The sequence below is a fragment of the Linepithema humile genome, chromosome 2 (genome assembly GCF_040581485.1).
Source record: "Linepithema humile isolate Giens D197 chromosome 2, Lhum_UNIL_v1.0, whole genome shotgun sequence".
Lineage (NCBI taxonomy): Eukaryota > Metazoa > Arthropoda > Insecta > Hymenoptera > Formicidae > Linepithema > Linepithema humile.
Genome location: NC_090129.1, coordinates 11,866,820 through 11,886,626, shown reverse-complemented (window position 1 = coordinate 11,886,626; position 19,807 = coordinate 11,866,820). Strand labels below are relative to the sequence as shown.

Sequence of the window (19,807 nt, the reverse complement as noted above, 5' to 3'; positions counted from 1 at the left end):
TAACCGTTTGATCGGATCGACTCAACTCGTTGTTCTGCTCCGAACCAGATGGCCGTAAGAGGGCAGACCTCTCAGAGTCACACCGTATCTAATCTAACTAACTCGAGTTCTGTAATTCGTTTCAAAGTTCGCTTTTTGTGTGCACGTGGTGTGTATAGTGCGATATAATTATCTACTGCGTTGTTCAAAGTATTTCTATATCGGAAAAGAGTTAAAAGCAGGTATTTATATTTTATATCAAATATATACATGATTTGTCTTTCTGTGAAATGAAATAATAACAGTGTGGTTAATTTTTTTTTAGAGTGCTTCAAACCCAAAGAGTTATCTCACACATAATTACATCTAGACTTGTAAGTTTCTCGTTTTTTCTTTTTTGTTATGTTATTCTTCCTGTTTTTTCAATAAATCTATGTATAACTTTCAAAGTACAGTAATGTAATTAACCGGTTTTAGAGGTTATGTATATTATGCATGAATATTACAAAAAGCTGTATTTTGTATTTTTGTACTGGAAAAAAGGATGCTAATGAGAATGATAAAGAGGTTATGTGCATGCTCATTACATATTATTTATAATATGAAACTTTTATTTGTAATCTTAATTAAAAGATTAGAGAAGTTTATATAAACTTTTACATGTAACTTTTGGTTCCTATCTATATATTTATATATGGTTTTTGTCAACCAAGATAAGAAAGAATGTAGATAGATTGAAATGGTCCAATCTGTATATATAAAATAACTTCTAAGATCTAAAATGTTCTATACACATTACTTAATTAATTTTTGAATAGAAAATAAATATAATGACTACTCAACCGAATAAAAAGGTAAAAAAATATTCAGAACGGCACTTAAGACGTATAATCGATCAGGAAACCCAGTTTGATTACGATATGTTATTAAATATGCCAGAATGCTCACATTGGTCTGATGTACAGAATAATATTTACACCAAAAATGAAGTAATACAGTATGTGTTATATTTGTCATGATTTAATGATGAATTGTTAGATGAATTATTTTCTAGTTCTTTCGATCCAGTATACATTAATGTTGTAATTTTCTACTCAAAAATATAACTGTTATATACAATATATTTTATATTACACTTACATTGTTGAGTGGAAAATATAACAATGCAATGTCACTGTTAATAATATTTACTGAAAAATATACCATTAGATTATGTGTATATTTGGAGTAAATAAAAGTGTAATTTTTAAAATTAAAAAAATATATCAATCGGCTCTTTAGTTTTATCCTAAAAGATAAGAAGAGTATAAAGCTGTTAAGAACCTAAGCTAGATGTTCGCGTTTATTTATTTATTTACATTAATATGATATCACAGATGTTTCGGCCTTGGCTTAGGCCTTTCTCAATGTGATTAAAACGGTTTTGTTACATTAAAATATGGAGCGTGAAATTAACATATCTTATTAATACAGTTTTTTACTATAATCTAAAAAGTAATGTTCGCATTATCTATTCTCATTCGCAATTTCTCTCCGACGCATGTTGAAACGGTGATATATAAACGCAATCCGGCGATCGATGCAGTATTGATGAATTATATGTTACTTGTTCAAAAAAACCATCAGTGAATGTAAAAGGAGTCCCAATAAGAATAAGAGTTTATTAAGAAAAATTGGATGGTCATTTTTTAGCCATGTGTCAATTCTCAATTTCAACTTAGTTGAGACTTTGTAAAAGAGTGTTAAAAACCTTAGTCAAGATATAAACCAACTATGGTCAGAAACTATTACTTTTTAGATTATAGTAAAAAACTGTATTAATAAGATATTATGTTAATTTCACGCTCCATATTTTAATGTAACAAAACCGTTTTAATCACATTGAGAAAGGCCTAAGCCAAGGCCGAAACGTCTGTGATATCATATTGATGTAAATAAATGTAATTTTTAAGTATAATTAAAAAAAAATTGTTTTTGTCATGAACAATTATTATAGATTATGTTAATATGATATCGTTAATAGTCAGATTACTTTTATAAAATGTTAATTTAAAGTTCTTTTAGTTTAATTGAAGATATTTACATTCATTACTTAATTATCTTTATTTACTTATATTTAGAGAGAGAAATGCTATTTAGTTGGAGGAAAAAACGTTTAATGAATCGGTTCAATGTGATGGCAATCATAAAGTAGTACTTAACATTAGTGACGATAATAACAATGATATGACAATGAACAGTAACAATGATAAAAGTTATAGCGAAGGCAATTCAAATAGCTTGAATAATTCTTTGTCTACAAACTTCGATAGAATTCTTTTAGATAATAAAATCGAATTCAAACGCGAAATTCAAGAATGGGCCATTAAATTTAGAATTCCTCATAATGCCATTAATGCACTATTACCTATCTTAAATAAGCATACAAGTTGTAACTTTCCAAAAGATAGCAGAAGTTTATTACAAACGCCTAGAACGACAAATATTGTGCCTATAAGTGGAGGCAATTATTATCATTTTGGTTTAAAAAGAGCTCTTGAAGCATTATTGAAACATCGTAAAAACATTAGAAACGATGAAACTGTTTGTCTTTTAATTAATATTGATGGATTGCCATTGTCAAAAAATATTGAGGGCTCAGTCTTTTGGCCAATTTTATGCTCGGATAATGTTTCTAAACAAGTTTATATTGTCGGATGTTTTTGTGGAAAAAATAAGCCAACACATGCTGAAGAATTTTTGCGACCATTTGTTGATGAAGCTGTCGAATTAAATCGAAATGGATTTTTATATAATAACATACAAATTACAATTAATATCTCCGCTTTAATTTGTGACGCTCCTGCTGCAGCTTATGTTTTATCAATTAAACAGCATACTGGTTACAATTGTTGTCGGAAATGCACTATTCGAAGGGAGTGGATTGAATCAAAGGTTTGCTTTCCGGGAGGAACATTACAGAATGCTCTAAGAACTGACAACAAGTTTAAGAATGAAGAATACAAAAATTTTCAAAGTGGTATATCTATTTTAAATGAAATTCCCAATTTTGGATTGGTAACAAATGTACCATTAGATTATATGCATTTAATTTGCTTGGGGGTGATGAAAAAATTATTGTGGCTTTGGTTAAAAGGACCCAATAATGTGCGATTAGGCTCACGTACAATTGCGAAAATATCGGAAATACTAGAATTGTTTAAAAAAAGATGTCCAAATGATTTTGTTCGAAAACCACGAGGTCTCAAACATGCTCTGCAATGGAAAGCAACTGAATACAGACAATTTTTGCTGCATACCGGGCCAATCGTATTAAAAAATCATTTATCACAAAATATGTACGTTTATTTTCTTACACTACATGTAGCTATTACGATTCTTGTCAATCCTACTCTGATTACACAATATACAGATTATGCACAGAGTTTATTAGAGCATTTTGTCACAACGTTTTCTATTATCTACGGCAAAGAATATGTCACTTATAACATACATAATATGTTACATATATGTGCCGATGTTAAGAAGTTCGGTCCGTTAGATATGTTTAGTGCATTTCGCTTCGAAAATTATATGTCAACTATAAAGAGACATTTAAGAAAAAATGAAAAACCCCTTCAACAGTTAGTACGAAGATATGAAGAAAATCTAATAGTAGGTTATGAGTCAACAACAAGTAAACGATTTTTGCAAGGAAATAAATTTTTATTTAAGAATGTGCATTTTAATGGACCACTCTCTGATGAAATTAGAGTAAAAGTTCAATATAAACGATGTTTTAACGATCTATATGCAATACATTGTAAAGATAAAAGAAATAATACTTGTATTTTAAATGATGGTACAGCTATAGTAATTTCTAATATTATCGAAAGCTATGATGATAATAGAATTTACGTAATTGGAGCAAAATTAATACCGATAGAAAACGTATATTCGTCTCCAATAGCATCACGTATGCTTAATATCGCAATTGTTACAAAAGATGTAAACTTACATGTATATCCTATATCAAAAATAGCAGGGAAATTATGGCTGATGCGGTACGATAAAAAATTATTTATGTTTCCGCTATTACATACTACATAATGTAAAAATAATAATAATCTTGACGCGCATTTGCTTGCTTGTATGCGAGACTTTTGCAATATAAATATACAGGGTGATTCAAAACAATGTACTGTCCTTGCAATGCCATATTCTTGAACAAATTTTAAGACAATTTTTCCTTTTGTAAAATGTTGAAAAACAAAAAATTTTTTTATATTTTAAAAAGTAAGTCTACAAAATGTACATTATTAATTTGCTACATACTTTTATTATAATTTTAAATTCAGTATACATATATGCTATCTCTTATATTAATTTTGCATGTAATTTTATAATCTAGCATGTATATATGCTATCTCTTATATTAATTTTTCATGTAATTTTATGATCTAGCATCAATTCTATATCTATCCAAATTACACACACACACATATATATATGTACAGATTATTGATATTAAAAGTACTATAATAATTTTTTTGCGCAGAATTCATGGTCATTAAATATGGACAAATACATAAAAATGTATTTGGAAAATAAACCTCAACATATTTCTGAATTACGCCAATTGCAGAATAACTATCAACCAAACCAAACATATCAACAGATTCAAAATAAAAAACGTACTCGAATCCATACATCCAATTTTCATAAAATCCTCACTAGTTGAAATAAATAATTTAATGATTTATACGCGAATAAATTTATTGTATATATACATTTTTTCTTATCTACATACTTTATTGATTATTTCTTCTAACATCCATATACTATGTAATATACTATAAATATACTATAAATATACTATTATAAATATAATATCTGTTTCTCGATTTTCATCATATTTTATTACTTATAATAATGAAGTTTATTTTGGTCTAACAATAGTATTTTTTATCTTTGTTACATAGTGTTTTAATTCATAAATAAAATGGGAATATTTTCGATTGTGGAGTTCGAGGATGGGATCCAACTTGCCCCCACGTCATGGATTTATTGTGATAATAAAAAATGTTATTGGCCAAGTTATACAAAACAAGCAAAGATTAATCAGGCTATTTTTAATCAAGAAGATCCGAATCCATTAATATGGCCGTCATATAATATATTACGAATTTTTGGTACAACAGGTACTGTATTTAACATTATTAAGTTCACATTTTAACTTATTGATTAATGTCCTTTTTTTTTTTTAATGTGTTTATATATATATATATATGATGTGTATATTGACATTTACATTTATGTGTACTTTTCCCCCACTAGTAGAAAATTTTCGCTAAAATTGATGTTATAAAGAGAGAGAAAAATTTGTTGTATCTTTTTAACTTTATATCAGCTGTCAATTTCTTTCTGTATGGTAAGCAATAGGCAAGTACTTCATTAATTACTATATTATTTTAGATACACATGCAAATGGCATAAAAAAATTGAAAATCGCTGAACAATTTTCCGATATTGATTCTGGGAAAAATGACATTGAAAAAAAAATATCTAGACGTGAGCGAGCAAAGAAAAGAAATTACTATACTTCTGATTTCGAAAATGAATCATGTCACAAGCAAAAAAAAACCTGTAAAGAAATACCGCCTTTGCCCATATTGCAAATAGCAAAGGAACAGTCAAACACTATTTCGAGCGTACCGGAAAACATATTGAAACAGAAGTGTAACAATGAACTTCAAGAAAACAGTACTTTTATGGCAAGTTCATCACTTTATGATTTTAAAAAACATGGTTCAAAGATATCTTCTGATAACATTGAATCTGACATCTTATGCTCGAAACAACAATCTCTATCATATAATACAGGTAAATATTTTGTCAGTTAAGAATAATAAAAACAAATAATTTTTTACAACTTTTCTTTTTTAAATGGAGAAATTGTTAAGCAGAAATAAATCTGCAAAAAAATCATTTTTTAATATTTATTACAACTAAGTTATCTTTATGATTTGAGTTTTTATTTGTTTGTTTTCTCTTTGGACACCGAGACAGACTAAATATTTATAATATATGTTTTTATCATATAAAAAAAAAATACCATTTTAAGATAATAAAATATCCCTTTTTTAGAAATTATTAATAATATATGAAATATGCAAAATGTTTTAAACCGATAACTGTTTCTTACACGAAATCATTATTTATTATTGCTGATATTGATTAGCCTATTTATTTTTTTATTATTGTTGCATATAAAAGACTTAAAATTTATTTTTTTGTACAGATTTTCAAAAAGAAATTTTGCGCAAACTAAATATTATTCTATATAAAATAAATACGATAGATGAAAGGATGGAGATTCTTGAAGAACGTCGTTTAATTTCTTATTACAAACGTGAGGGGGATATTAACACTTTAAATACAAAAGAATTGGGATTGCCTTTGTGCGATGAATTAGCACTTAATACTCTAGAAAATAAATTGGAAGACAATGAGTTTTTTGAAAGTATGGTATGTTATTTTCTAACTCAATTTAATTTAAAAATAATAATGTTAATCGATGTCAAGAACACTTCGAACATTTCTGAAATTATTTATCTTTATAATCATAGGTACATACATTAAAAGGCCTAGGAGGTGTTGATGTGCATTCTTGCACTATTAATATACTTAAAAAATTGATGTCTAACTCTTTGGCCGAAATGTACAGTTTTGCCGGAATAAAAAAGAAAAAGGCTTTCCAGGAATTGACTTTGTACAAAATCATACTTAGTAAATTTTTTATTATTACTATAAATTTTTTTTAGTATTTGTCAGCTTATCGAAAACTGGTATTAATTTGATTAAATTTATAATAGAAACTGTCCGCATTCATTACAAGGACGTGACTGAGGAGGAAGTTGCCAAATTTATAGCGAAATGGCTAGTACAGGCCAAAGCTCGTCGAGAGAGAAAGTATGTATATAACTTTATATACATATATAAACAATAAATATGTATAAATATGCAAATATATATTTATTTATTAGCTATAAAAAAGTGTGTTGCTATAATGTATGTAATTATTATTTATTTATAGAAAATCTTCTATTTCACTTGATGAAAACAAAAATATGCAGATATGCAGCAATCACGATGATGCCGAAGATGATTTATGACGATTTAAGATGACTTATGACGATTTAAGATAATATTTATGACGATTTAAGATGATTTGTGTGTTCAATAAAAAACAAGTGATATAATATATAATTATCAAAATATAATATAAAATAATATAAAATATATTATGCTGCAATGTAATATATATATTTAAATAAAAATTAATTTTAAACATTTATTTTGTTCAATTTTTCAAAACATTATTATAATGTATAATATATATAAATTCTGCATTGATTAAATGTTGAATCAATATTGAATCAATGTTTCTTGTCTTGCAGACATTGCAATTCAGCGGACATTAGACATTTCTTCAATATTTTTTCAACATTGAATCTATATTTCGCAACGTTGCTGAAACATTCATAATGTTGCAATTCTACGTTTTTTAGATATTGATTCAACGTTTGTGTGCTGTATGGGATTTTAACTACAAATTTCTAATATCTTTCACTGAATTTTGACGGTTTAAAAAATAGAATGTTGCATTCTTCGTTGGCACATTAAATAATAGAGCAATTAGTATTGTGATGTACAAAATATTATTATCACGTTTCTTTATACTACACATACACACACACACACACACACACACACACATATATTTATATCCAATAAAAATGTACCGCTAAAAAATTACAAAAATAACACTTACCATTCATTATTGGTTTCTTCTTAATATGTAATTGAGGCAGATGAGAGGTTATATAAGGAAATCACAAGGCAGGTTAGAGAAGTTATAAGAGAAAATGACGCAATGTGATGCGAGTTAAAAACCTGTCCTTATCTATACTGTATCCACGATAAATGAGAAACAATGGCGAATCCGCGCACAAAGAATTCAGCGTCTAGGTAACTGGAACGGTTGACAATAATTGCAACTTTAATGAAATGTGCACTGTAGTGAAGCGTTTGCACTTCCGTAATGAAATTGTTTCCTTGCACGCCGCTCGTAAGAACCTCGAATCGGATCACCCCATACAGAGCCAATCAGATTGCATGAATGGTCGTAGATGTTATTACGCAAGAATAAATGCGAGTGTCGAGCTCGCTTATCGATAAAAACTTGCATAATAGCCGCTGTGTGCCGATGATGCTAAGTGCACGCTAAGGGGCTAGGGCTGTAGACAATTGGAGAATTTTTGTCTCTCATCAATGCAGAATGTGCAAATATAGTTGGATGTAAACGTTTCCGAAACGTACATGCGACGTTTTTAACTTACCGCTCTACACCGATCGTTCTTATCGTTTGGGAAACAAACCATTCAGCAGATCAACAACCGAAAAACGGTTTTTAAACGTTTATGTAACGTTTATGTGTTGGTGGGGAATCATTTTGGCCAGAATTCCAATAAAACTTTCGAAAGCGTAGGCACTGTTGCCCCATATTGGACCCCATCGTCGAATATTTAAAACTACATGCAGAATCTGATGCAAATTATAAGTAAGTTCAGCCTCTCCATACAGATTTTCAAATTCACTTACAAATCTTCTAAGTAAAACCTCTGTCCTTTCTAAATCAGGGTCAATACGTATTTGCTCTTGCAGTAATGAATTTAAGGATATAACAAGTAATATCCAATGTTGAAAATATTTATCAGGTAAGAAATCTCTTACAGCGAAGATAGAATAAAACAGTCCCCAATATAAATATTCATATGCTTTCCAAAATTTGCGAATTTTCAGTTCTCTTGGTAAACGACCAAATGTGTTAGGTGGTTTCATCTTTACTAAGAAATCATCAATAGTGTCAATGTACTTCTTAATGCTCCACTCGCCTGACTTTTCTGTCCATAAAAGAAGAACCTGTTTGATTACACCTAAACACAATAGATGCATAAATTCATCAAATACTATTGTACTTTCATCTGCTCCTGGCAAGATATGCACCACTGTTCTTCCTTTTAAACTCTTAATAATTTTATGAGCAATCTCGGCATGCCTTCCAAATGCAAACATCCTCTCCTTTGTTCAAATAATGCATCCATGGGGACTAAATTTATAAACACGACGATGTCTCTTCCCTGGCTGAGGCTGTCTTATCCTTTGCGTTTTAATTTCACACGTCTGACACCCATATTTGCTATTATGATTTTGCATCTTTAAAATCATTGCTCTGGCTAGAGCATCGGCTACTATCAAAGGAGCTCTTACTTTACTTCTAAAGATCTTGTTATTCTTAGTATAGGTCCAAGTGAGACCTCCTTGTTCGAAGCAAGACTGGAGTTTTAAACATAATAGTCTTAGATACGTATTCATTTCTGGCTTTGATTCAGCATACCATATCCCTACATACACCATGAAAAGACGCCTCAGACGTGGTGGAACCTCGGCTATCATGAAAGATATCGGCCATAAATCAACCTTCGAACTTTTTTTAATGCAAGCTCCATCAGTACTCAGCATAAGCGTGAGATCATACTGCTCTCTGTCAATATTAACTCTTTTATACTCAGATCCATCCGTGATGTCAGTTATTATGTTTGCATCTATTGTAACGGGGCTCCTTTCTCGACGCCGCGGATCGGCTCGCCGGAGTCAGGGTTCGAGAGAAGGGGAAGTCCAGACTGATGTAACTCGATTTGATCTAACTCAAAGTCTTTACTATTTCATCTTATCTACTATTTACAATGGTTGCGCGGCTGCGCGAGTTGCGTCGCGAAGGATAGGCGGAAGCCTTTACAATTCGCGTGCGGGGGGTACTAGTTTTTACGCGTCTGAATACCGGCAATACTCCGGTCGCGGAGAGGGAGTAACCGCTCTTCGTCGGCGGAAGCGGCGAGAGTCGAACGCCGGGAGCACCCTGGCTTCGAAGAGGGAGCAACCTCTCTTTGTCGACGGAAGTATGGGAAGGCCGAACACCGGGAGCACCCTGGCTTCGGAGAGGGAGCAACCTCTCTCCGTCGGCGGGAATAGCGGAAAGTCGAACGCCGGGAGCACCCTGGCTTCGAAGAGGGAGCAACCTCTCTCCGTCGACGGAAGTAGCGGAAGGCCGAACACCGGGAGCACCCTGGCTTCGGAGAGGGAGCAACCTCTCTCTGTCGGCGGGAATAGCGGAAAGTCGAACGCCGGGAGCACCCTGGCTTCGAAGAGGGAGCAACCTCTTTTCGTCGACGGAAGTAGCGGAAGGCCGAACACCGGGAGCACTCTGGCTTCGAAGAGGGAGCAACCTCTCTTCGGCGGGAACGGAAATGCTATTGACTGCCTCGGGAGCTCCCTGAGGCAGTGCTTAGGCAGGACTTCGGATCGGGACAGGTGCCGTTATGCTGGCCGAGCCGGCTTTTATACCCGGCTCGGGTCTCCCACCTGTGAGTATCGATCGCGCGGTGGGAGCGGTCCCCACGCTGGGGCGTCGCATGGGCGCGAGCGCTCGTGGGCGTCATAGACGTCGAGCCTATTTTCTGGCGGTTGGGTGCTTTAGGGACGGTGTGTGAAACGCATCGTCACAACTTATATATCTAACAAAAATTGCGGCTCTTGTGCGTACTACTTTTTCATTAGACACAAAACACAAAAGTCAACAATTTGGAACACTTTGGTGCTGAAATATTTATAATTTGCATGAGAGTCGCCAATGATGCGCATTTGGCAAAAGAAGCTTTTATGAAGTGAAGACCTTAGCTATAATTTTATAAGTCATTAATTTTTTCGAAAGATTGGTTTACTCTAAATGGAGATATGTTATTATATTAATTTTTCATTGAAAAGCGCTGTAATATTCAAATACGTTTATTTTTTAATAACAGAGTAAAAATTTTGCAAGTTTTGTTTTATTGAAATTTTTTAAAGTCAAAAGTTTTTCTAATTTTTGGAGAAATGTACATTTTTTATTGAGCGATGTTGTTTTGTAGGAAAAAGGAACTTTTGATTTAGAGAAACTATCTTTGAAAAAAAAAATAATTTTTTTTTGTTAGAATCAATTCATTATTTACTAATATATAAACTATGACTTATTTTCTAAAACGATGATTAAAATAACGGAATACAAAATTTTAGCCAATTTTTAAGTATTATTATATAGACTAGTTTATTATATTTTAATGATTAAAGCAATTGTTTTTATTGTCTAAAATAAATATTGATTCTGTCTAACTATATATATATATTAAATTTAATTATTTCCCGTAATATTTATCTGCTCAATAGAAATCAACATCGACTAGACGTCGATTACGCAGTCGATAAAACATCGAAATGAAAGACAAAAACAGATCGATGTCGATGTCAACTTCGATCCCATTTCGAACCCGCATATCGACGTCGATTTGATGTCGGATCGACACTTCATTTCTCACTGGGCACGTTTTTTTAGTTTTGCCGACAAAAAGTATCGAGGGAACTTGAAATTTGAAACAACTTCCAGTGAGACATTTGTTCCTCACTACTAAAGGAAGATTTCTGGAAATTTTTAAATTGATTCATTGTAACACACAGGGAATTCTTCTTTTTCAGAGAAATTTTGAAGAAGTGAGTTTATTCGCGGAGCACTTATTTTCGGATTTTCTTTAACTTTCCTAACTACAAACGCACTTCTGAGGAATTTAATAATTTCTTTCTACCATAACCTGTTTTATTTTCTATTCGTCTTTCTTCGTATCGTTTAATAACGTATCGCACTTAGTAGCGCGTTTACCTATGGGCTTTTGGAGCTTGAGCCCCTGGGCGCCGAAGCGTCAGGGGCGCCGCAGCTTCTATATATTCATAAAAAAATGTTCCATTTTTAATTATCTTCTTAAGTGTGTTTTGGTAGAGTTATATTAATATTTAAAATGTTAATTATTTACTGTTTACTCATTGGGAGAGGGAGGCTAGATCGAGGCGCTCGAAGATCACAAGCCCCTGGGCACAAATTTTACAAACGCGGCCCTGATCGCACCGTCGAATAACTTTTGCAAACAATACTTCCAATTTCTCTTAAAGATTTACCATTTTTCCAATAAAAAATAATTAATTTCCTAACTTCTAGATTTGTTTCTTTGCTTTTTCTGCCCACGATAATGAATTATTGAAACGAGAAGTTATAAATGGAAATCGATGCTTACTGAATGCTTTTCTATGTTATACTGACTATCTTAAGCAACAATCAGAAACAAATACCCATCGAAGTTTGTAGACTGCATTTGTTTTAGTCGGTTCGTAGCGTGAGCGAATAATTTTGTGACGTGAAAACGTGCAAAGAATTGTTATAACCTGTTTTTCTGTAATTATAAACCACAATGTTTCAAATTTTTTTTACGATTCTGTTATATTGAATTGTAAATTATGTATTTCCAAATTAAAAAATTTTAAAAAGTCCTTTGTTGTCTCATTATTTCATTCATTTTTGTTGCATATTTTTATTTACCAATCTTTTATAAATAAGATATTCTTAAAATAATTTTTGATTTATAAACGATTGGTAAATACACAATTTAAAAAAAAAACAATTTTTAGGGTAGTCATATTTTAAAAAATAAACAAGTATTTGATCCGACCAATATAGTTTCAAGTTTTATGACACGGTTCTTTTCAATTGATATACAATATTTGTTTTAGAAGAAATTAAAGTCTTCCAGAACAAGCACACAAAATTTTGTGTATGTGTAGTGTTAAGAATATAGAATTAAATTTTAAAACTTAATTGTTAAATGAAACTTTGTGCGGTGCACAATTTGCACACTTGCTTGCGACGGTTCATGACTATAGTCCTCCCAAATTATAGATGAAAAGATTGTATTTTCTGTTCAGCTTGCATTCGTGTTTAATATGCGAGTATTTTTGCATCTATTATAGTTTACGTGTAAACGCCCAACCCTGGCTTTTACTATTCAAAATAAGTTATTGGTCATTACTGTATGAAATATCTATAAGAGTTTATCATCTTTTTAAATATTGACAAAAATGCAACATTTTATTTACACACGCGCACGCACACACACACACACACAAAATTATAAAAGTAATTTATTAAAATAATTTAAATGTACATTTTCAAATTACACAGGTTATTGAAAATAACTGATCTTTTGCTAAATAAACTGTAAATGCGAAAATAAATGCTACAATACATGTATTTACAATACGTGTGTATTTATATTTCGAATCTGATTGATATACATAATCATGTTTTACAAGTATGCATTACCGACACTTTGTAGATATAGCACATATCGGAACTAAAAAGTCGTGGACATAGCACGGAAGAGACCCAAAAGATCGTGGACATTACCTACGGGATTCGTGGACATTGGCTACGTAGTTCAATGTGCACGTTTTGTGCATAAAGAGGCGCTAGCCCACAGAAACACGTAAAATGCGGGCATGTCCACTCTCAGTCTTCTCTCTGGTTGTATTAGCAGAGAGAAGACTGAGAGTGGACATGCCCGCATTTTACGTGTTTCTGTGGGCTAGCGCCTCTTTATGCACAAAACGTGCACATTGAACTACGTAGCCAATGTCCACGAATCCCGTAGGTAATGTCCACGATCTTTTGGGTCTCTTCCGTGCTATGTCCACGACTTTTTAGTTCCGATATGTGCTATATCTACAAAGTGTCGGTAATGCATACTTGTAAAACATGATTATGTATATCAATCAGATTCGAAATATAAATACACACGTATTGTAAATACATGTATTGTAGCATTTATTTTCGCATTTACAGTTTATTTAGCAAAAGATCAGTTATTTTCAATAACCTGTGTAATTTGAAAATGTACATTTAAATTATTTTAATAAATTACTTTTATAATTTTGTGTGTGTGTGTGTGTGTGTGTGTGTGTGTGTGTGTGTGTGTGTGTGTGCGTGCGCGTGTGTAAATAAAGTATTGCATTTTTATCAATATTTAAAAAGATGATAAACTCTTATAGATATTTCATACAGTAATGACCAATAACTTATTTTGAATATTAAAAGCCAGGGTTGGGCGTTTACACGTAAACTATAATAGATGTAAAAATACATATTAAACACGAATGCAAGCTAGACAGTAAAAATAATCTTTTTATTTATAATTTGAGAGGACTATAGTCATGAACCACCGCAAGCAAGTGTGCACCGCACAAAGTTTCATTTAACAATTAAGTTTTAAAATCTAATTCTATATTCTTAACACTACACATACACAAAATTTTGTGTGCTTGTTCTGGAAGACTTTAATTTTTTCTAAAACAAATATTGTATATCAATTGAAAAAAACCGTGTCATAAAACTTGAAATTATATTGGTCGGATCGAATACTTGTTTATTTTTTAAAATATGACTACCCTAAAAATTGCTCTTTTTAAAAATTGTGTATTTACCAATCCTTTATAAATCAGATATTGTCAAAAATTATTTAAAAAATGTTATTTATAAAAGATTGATAAATAAAAATATGCAACAAAAATGAATGAAATAATGAGACAACAAAGGACTTTTTGAAATTTTTTAATTTGGAAATTCATAATTTACAGTTCAATATAACAGAATCGTAAAAAAAATTTGAAACATTGTGGTTTATAATTACAGAAAAGCAGGTCATAACAATTCTTTACACGATTTCACGTCACAAAATTATTCGCTCACGCTATGAACCGACTAAAACAAATGCAGTTTACTAACTTCGATGGGTATTTGTTTCTGATTGTTGCTTAAGATAGTCAGTATAGCATAGAAAAGCATTCAGTAAGCATCGATTTCAATTTTTAACTTCTCGTTTCAATAATTCATTATCATGGGCAGAAAAAGCAAAGAAACAAATCTTGAAGTTAGGAAATTAATTATTTTTTATTGAAAAAATAGTAAATCTTTAAGAGAAATTGGAAGTATTGTTTGTAAAAGTTATTTGACGGCGCGATACGTTATTAAACAATACGAAGAAGAAGGACAAATAGAAAATAAAACAGGCCGTGGTAGAAAGAAATTATTAAATTCTTCAGAAGAGCGTTTGTAGTTAGAAAAGTTAAAGAAAATCCGAAGATAAGTGCTCCCCGAATAAACTCACTTCTTCAAAATTTCTCTGAAAAAGAAGTTTCCCACGAAACAGTTCGAAGAGTATTACGGAAAAAATTCGCAAACATTCTATTACAAGCAAAACTGAGTTGCAAAATAGATTACAAAAGGAATGGCAAAAAATAGACAGCAATTATTTGAAAAAAATAGTAGGATCGATGCCAAAAAGACTTGCCGAAGCTATAAAACAAAAAGGGTATCTCACTAAGTATAAATTTTATTAAAATAATAATTTCTACAAAATAAGCGAATAATTTTGTGACGTGGAAACGTGTAAAGAATTGTTATAACCTGTTTTTCTGTAATTATAAACCACAATGTTCCAAATTTTTTTACAATTCTGTTATATTGAACTGTAAATTATGTATTTCCAAATTAAAAAATTTCAAAAAGTCCTTTGTTGTCTCATTATTTCATTCATCTTTGTTGCATTCTCGACTGAGCGAATAATTTTGTGACTCACAGTATATATATATCATCGACAGTCCTGAGAGAGATTATAGTTTTATAAAACAATCTCCTAGCACAGTTCTCGGAATTTGTTGAACATTTCTGCCGATTTCCGCGGTATACACCTTCTTTCTTCTCCACACCGCGCTCGCTGCAGCCGCTGGGATCAACGCACTGATCTCTATATTACACTGGATGGCGTATCGAATAGGACAGCTTGTTACGGTAGCCATCTTTGATAAAGTAAAATATGCAAATATGGTAGCGTCCACTGTTGAGGTCAGTTGAGGTTGAGATTCCAACTGTCGTATGTACGTCGTATCGAGTTAGTTGAACAAAATTTTTACTCATGCTACAAAAATGGTATCATCGTGTACATATTGTGGTTCAAAACAAGGGATCGAGGGTAGAACACATCATAAGTAAGTATATAAGTTACATATCCACATATTTATGCCTTACAGGTTATGTAAATTTTTTATTGCATTTAATGTCATATCTTTTTCAAAATTAATATTGTGGAATATTTTTTGTGAAGGTTTCCTCTGAAAGATAAGGAAATATTGCAGTTATGGTTGCAGAACATGAATCTCGGATCAAAGTTTGTACCAAAGAATCATTCTTTATTATGTTCAGACCACTTTGAAAAAAAATGTTTTTAAGAAGGAACAAATAAGAAATGTTTACGCATTGGTAGTATTCCAACATTATTTGGAGAATACAAATCAGTTTGCGTTTATTGCAAAAAGTTTGAAAATAAAAATTTTGAAAAAAATCATCGACTTTTAATTTTTTTCTACAAAACATATTTTTAACATATTTTCCTATATATTGTTCATTTAGAATTATTATATTTTTTAATATTATTTTATATTTATGCACATTTACTCATACTACTACCTTTTCTACTTGTGAACAATAAAAATATTTTTTTAATCGTTGTTTATATTATTACCGTCATTTGAATTTTACCGCCGAAAGATGCATATTTTACTGTATCAAATATGGCTGCCGGGTCTTCAAATCGTAACACACATTTTGTACAGCATACGCCATCCAGTGTAATATAGAGATCAGTGGATCAACGCCGCCGAGCGTTAGGAGCGGCACTATTTAATTATGAGTGGATTCTTCTCCCTATTTATTAAAATTTTAAAAAATTTATTAAAATTTATTAAAAATAAATTTATTATTAAATTTATTAAGTAAAAATATTTCAATAGATTTCCACATCATCCATGAGATACTAATGCTGACGCATTTTTATCTTCAGTGGAGCGGATCTACTGGAAAAACCACTTTTAAAAAAACGCGTCAGCATTAGTACCTCATGGGTGACGTGGAAATCTATTGAAATATTTTCACTTAATAAATTTAATAATAAATTTATTTTTAATAAATTTTAATAAATTTGTTAAAATTTTAATAAATAGGGAGAAGAATCCACTCATAATTAAATAGTGCCGCTCCTAACGCTCGGCGGCGTTGACCCTAGCGGCTGCAGCAAGCGCGGTATGGAGACAAAAAAGGGGTATACCGCGGAAATCGGCTGAAATGTTCAACAAATTCCGAGCACTGTCCTAGCAAAACAAGTAAACAGCGAGCATCTCGGTAAAAATTGAGATAAATACGCTACGCTCATAGTAAGTGTGCAACGGAAAGTCTGTGTATTACCGTGCAGCTTCGTTTCACATTTCTCATTTTGCAATATTATCGTTTTATAAAATATCGTTTTTATATTTTTTTTTATTTCTGTTTAATTGTTATTTAATTTGGGTGGAGTTCCGATTAGCGGAACCCTCCGATTTTTTTGAAACTCCACTATTTTATGTAGTTTGGCGCGCTGATTACGAATATGATAATGAAAATTGCCGACGAGGTCATTTTCAAGGTCAAAACAAGGTGAGAAAAAGTGAAAAAAATATCACTTTTTTGAGACTATTTCGAGAGATATTGATGTAACAAAAAAATGTTTCAAATAAAAGTTGTAGTTTTTGTAAAAATACATCATTTATGTCCTATGCATTTTTTGTGTAAAACTGATAAATTTCGAGAAAATTGACGTTAAAGATTAAAAACTTTGGTAAACAGGTAGGGGGGGTTCGGGGGGACGAAAAAAGGAGGGTTAGGGGGGGCGAAGCCCCCCCGAGGGAGCAGAAGGCGCTGGCGGGGAGGAGGGTGCAGGGGGAGGGGCTCTGCCCCTCCCCCCGCCTATTACATGGCTATTCACTATTATAAAATTTTAAAATAACTTTCAAACACAATATGCTCTTCACCTTGCGTAGGGGTCTTGCTAATCTTTTCAGTATCTAATATTTTTAGTATATTGTAGACTCATACTTTTAGTAAGGCGAAGATTTAATTCATATAAACTTTCTGCGCGCACACACCTTGCGTTGGGGTCTTGCTAATCTTTCCTGTATTTAAAATTTTTAGTATATAGTAGACTCATCATACTTTTAGTAAGGCAAAGATTTAATTCATATAAACTTTCTGCGCGCACACACCTTGCGTTGGGATCTTGCTAATCTTTTCAGTATCTAGTATTTCTAGTATATTGTAGACTCATTAGATTTTTAGCAAGGCAAAGATTTAATAAATATACATAAATTGTATACGCACACACGCCGCTACATTCTTGAACGGCATGCGCATGCAAGCTAAGGCCTACCTGTTTACCAAAGTTTTTAATCTTTAACGTCAATTTTCTCGAAAATTATCAGTTTTACACAAAAAATGCATAGAACATAAATAATGTATTTTTACAAGAACTACAACTTTTATTTGAAACATTTGTTTGTTACGTCAATATTTATTGAAATAATGTTAAAAAAGTGATATTTTTTCAGTTTTTTAATGTTTTGACCTTGAAAATGACCTTGTCGGCGATTTTCATTATCATATTCGTAATCAACGTGCAAAAATACAAAAAATAGTGTAGTTTCAAAAAAATCGGAGGGTTCCGCTAATCGGAACTTTATCCTTTAATTTATATAGTTTTTTAGTTTTATATTTAAAAAGTTTATGAAACATATTTAACATTTATTAAATAAAGTATAATAAATAATCAGTGGACAATGGAAACAATTTATGATAAATGTGCTTATAAAAACTGTCGTAACGGACGATATACTACAGGTTCACATTTATTTAGATTTCCATCAAAGCAAGATACAAGACAAAAATTATGGACGCAACAGTGGTAAGTTTTGTTTATAAGTTATTTTTTAAAAGCATACTTTTGCATATTTTTGAAATCGTGTTTATAAAAATAAGAAATGTTTCTTTAAATGATATAAATATATCCAATGATAATGTGTTGATGTATACACACTTAACAGCAAAATTAAAGCATCACCCGTTCTGCCCTCCAAATTTCAAGAGAATTTATAACTTCGTCAAAAGTAGGCATAATAAAATGTTCTGAGAAGCATTTTACAACTTGAAAGCTTTACTTTTAAGATCAGTATTTGAAAGCGTAAATCTTTACCTTTAATTTATTCGTTTGAACGTTGTGCAATTTTTTCAACAAATTATTCAATGTTAAAGTAAAAAAAATCATTTTTGTTTCAATATTAACACTTTCAAAAGCTATAAACCGCATTTGTGTGCGATTTTTAATTTATGTCATGGAACTTTGCAAAGTTCATACAAAAATTTTGAAATTTAACGCATTTTGCATTCTTTATTTGTATCCGTATAGTTTCGTAAAAAATCAGTAACTTTAATAAAGTACCAATCTGAAAAGTAAAGATTTCAAATTTAAAATTTGAATATGGAATATTTCATTATGATCATTTTTGACAAAGTTACACTCATTCGAAATTTGCCTATTTTTAGAGAGCAGAATGAGTGATACTTTAATTTTGCTGTCGAATGTATAAGTAAAAGTAGCAATCTTAAATTTGTTTACAAAATGATTTAAAAATGATACTCTTAATTCGAGTTTTGATATCTTGTGGAGCAAAGTTATTTGATATTTGATTTTTAATAGGCTAAAGAACGTATTACGAATTTATGGATAAAATAAATTAAGACTTTTGTTATTCTGATATTTTCCTGGTAATTATATATTGCGCAATAGAGAGATGATCTCGGCATCTTTCGCGCATCAATATGTATTTTAGTGCTTGCTGAATATGTAAAGATTTCACAAAAAATTAAACTTTTTGATATAAGAAGTTTATAAAAAAAACATTAAAGAATAGTTCAATAAAGTACAATATAAGCGCGTGCGGATAAGATCAG

The 19,807-nt window shown here is 31.3% G+C and overlaps 1 protein-coding gene across 1 annotated transcript; it reads left to right on the top strand.

The window, feature by feature from the left end:
• Window positions 1-76: 76 nt before the first annotated feature.
• On the top strand, window positions 77-7,623 carry LOC136997940 (uncharacterized). Its single transcript, XM_067349415.1, has 8 exons — window positions 77-221; window positions 305-353; window positions 4,941-5,159; window positions 5,434-5,841; window positions 6,260-6,486; window positions 6,588-6,747; window positions 6,834-6,930; window positions 7,055-7,623. Exons 3-8 carry the CDS (start codon window positions 4,961-4,963, stop codon window positions 7,131-7,133), a joined length of 1,170 nt encoding a protein of 389 aa, XP_067205516.1. The 5' UTR covers window positions 77-221; window positions 305-353; window positions 4,941-4,960; the 3' UTR covers window positions 7,134-7,623.
• Window positions 7,624-19,807: the final 12,184 nt, after the last annotated feature.

Bases quoted from the DNA above. Each gene is read 5' to 3' on its own strand.
- LOC136997940 (XM_067349415.1), top strand. From the start codon at position 4,961: ATGGGAATATTTTCGATTGTGGAGTTCGAGGATGGGATCCAACTTGCC. The intron at 5,842-6,259 runs GTAAATATTTTG...TTTTTTGTACAG, and splicing joins ATCTCTATCATATAATACAG to ATTTTCAAAAAGAAATTTTG. The intron at 6,931-7,054 runs GTATGTATATAA...ATTTATTTATAG, and splicing joins AAAGCTCGTCGAGAGAGAAA to AAAATCTTCTATTTCACTTG.